At 45.4% G+C, this 2,830-nt stretch overlaps 1 protein-coding gene across 1 annotated transcript in view; it reads left to right on the top strand.

Annotated features, from left to right (window-relative positions):
• Window positions 1-1,940, top strand: part of LOC134457673 (solute carrier family 26 member 6) — a 28,570-nt gene extending 26,630 nt beyond the window's left edge. The window contains exons 18-19 of the mRNA XM_063209675.1: window positions 1,089-1,207; window positions 1,750-1,940. Of these exons, the coding sequence (XP_063065745.1) occupies window positions 1,089-1,207; window positions 1,750-1,773 (143 nt within the window). The 3' untranslated portion in view covers window positions 1,774-1,940. The remainder of the gene's footprint in view (window positions 1-1,088; window positions 1,208-1,749) is intronic.
• The last annotated feature ends 890 nt before the right edge of the window (window positions 1,941-2,830 follow it).

Here is a 2,830-nt window from a genome sequence, read left to right as displayed (position 1 = left end):
TATTTTCATTTCTCTTTTCACAGCACATAGTGTACACATAGTACATGTTGACACAGTTTGTTCACACTGTACATAACTGATGCAGTTATGAGTATAACGAGTGCTGACTGTAATAAGTCACACGTGAAACCACATTGCTCGCCCCTTAAGTAAAAACCTGATCACAGCTGCATTTGTATTTGAAGTTATTTCACTCCAGGCATTAGTCATGTCTCCGTTAAAATTAATTAAATCTGAAAAAAAGACAAAGGCATGTATAGAGACAAAAACTGTTTGCACAGGGCATGCAAAAAATAAACAAAGAGGTCCTATGACCTCCGTTGTGCTCTTTCTGACCTTTGTGGTCAGGTCATGGCCCAAATGAGGGGAAGCCGAGCATGTAAGTGCTGTTTGTGTGCGTATAGTACGTGCACAGTGTTTCCTGTTGACGAGGGCTTCAGGGCCAAACGAGATGAGAGGGTCTTTATCACAGTCCGAATAAGCCAATCAGAGCTCGTTACCACGCTCGGTCACGGATGACTTATTGTCATCATCATTATTATCATCAGCGCCTCTCAGGAGGAGGTGGAACACACGCATATGCACGCGTGCACACACACACGCACGCACACATACATGTACACACACAAAGACACACACACACACGTGCGGATACACACACAGAGACGCACGCACGCATGCATGGATACACACATACACATGTACACACACACATGTACACATGCACACAGACACAAACACACGCACACACGCAGAGATGTGTGGATACACACGGAGAGACTCACAAATACACACATGCACAAACACACACACACACACACACACACACACACACACACACACACACACACACACACACACACACACACACACACACACACACACACACACACACACACACACACACACACACACACACACACACACACACACACACACATACGGGGGCATCCAAGGACACACAGACATAGAAGGACACACATTCACACACATACACAAGGACACACAAACACACGCCCAGACCCACAGCTGATTTCGCTTCTCCTGTCAGTTCTAATTGTCTGTCGTTTCTCACCATGCCTTGGCAGGCGGCGTGGTTGACAGCCTGGAGAAGGGAGGCTTCTTTGGGGAGAAGGTGACCAAAGAAATCCTCTTCACCTCCGTTCACGACGCTGTGTTGTACTGCAAGGCAGAAGCGCAAGATGAGGTGAGCCGCTGCAGTGACATGATATGACTTGACATGAAATGACATGACATTACATAACATGAAATGACATGTCACGACAACATTTTATAAAAAGCTCTGTCTCCAGTTACATCACTCAAAGATTTGTCATAGAATGTTGAGTGCTGTCAGAAATAGGAGAACAAAATGTGTCCAAGTGAATGTGTGAGATGCCATTTTTTGTGTGCCGAAAGTGCTAAAACTTTCTATCCTGAAGTTTTTGGTATTTACACAACTGTCTGGTGTTTTTTCCATCAATTTATGTGTGACAAGTTTTTTCTTAAGTTTTGTTACCTTGGTGATTAGTGGGCACCTATACCACAGGGGTCAGTACAGGAAATGAATTCTAGTGTGAGAAGGGTGGGAAGCGAAGTTCACATCGTCTCTAATCAAAGCAGAGGAGGATGACCTAGACAACTAATGGCCACAGCCAGACAGCTTTAAATTGGATAATAATTGTCCAGACATTTGCTCCCTCACTCACTCTCTGCTTGTCTTTTCTGTTTTCGTTTTTTTTCCCCCAGGAGGTCAAAGCCACGCTGCTGTGAATTATGGGTAGTTGCGGACAAAGAAACTCAAGCAACATGTGCTCTCACACACCAACACACACACACACATACACACATACACACAGGGACGGCCCGAGCCTTTATGGGGCCCTAAGCAAAATTTCACCAGGGGCCCTCATACCACCACCTACTCAGCATGACATGCTCCTTACTCATATAGGCCAGATACACCATGATACATGTGGCATTGATATTAAAGCAAGGGTCCATTTTTTCCATATTATTCTGGGCTCATGGGGGCCCCCTAGTGGCATGGAGGCCCTAAGCGACTGCCTCGGGCCGGCCCTGCACACACACACACACACACACACACACACACACACACACACACACACACACACACACACACACACACACACACACACACACACACACACACACACACACACACACACGAAACACAAACTTCAGTGGGGAAATATTCTGAGACAACACATCTCCTGTATCTCTCCCCGCCCACCCCAAACCCACCCCCCCTAATTGCTCCGTATTTTGTGTTTACACCAAAAGCTTATGTAACTAAATGATCTGGACCGCCTCATGATGAAAATAGCATCCCACTGCTCCAGAGATCTTGGCTGATCTGAGGGGATAGCGTCTGTTTGTTGTTCCTTACTCCAACGGAGATGAAACTGTATCAGTATTGTTTGCTAAAGCTTAGGGCATCAAACGCCATGTCAGCCATGCAGGGCCCACAGGCTGGCTGACAGACAATGTGAGGAAAATATTCATCTGAACAGATGAAAGACTGAAGTTCTCAGTGTGTGATCAATGTAAATGTGAATTAAATTATGAACTTCATTTTATGCCATTTTCTATGTATAACCAAGCTGTGACAGCCAGTTGGTCCCATTATCTGTTTGTAGGCAGGTTTGTAAGGGTCCATAATGTATCCTGAAATGTCTCTGCTTCGTTTTTTAAAGACATACTGTACCGATGTCCTATGGGTAGAGCATACCAAACTCTAGGTGGCTGTCTTTGACCACTCAACAACTGCGTTCACAAAAATGAAGGGCAGACGAAGCCATTCCAGTAT

Source organism: Engraulis encrasicolus, chromosome 10 (genome assembly GCF_034702125.1).
Source record: "Engraulis encrasicolus isolate BLACKSEA-1 chromosome 10, IST_EnEncr_1.0, whole genome shotgun sequence".
NCBI lineage: Eukaryota > Metazoa > Chordata > Actinopteri > Clupeiformes > Engraulidae > Engraulis > Engraulis encrasicolus.
This window is presented reverse-complemented; position numbering and strand designations above follow the sequence as displayed.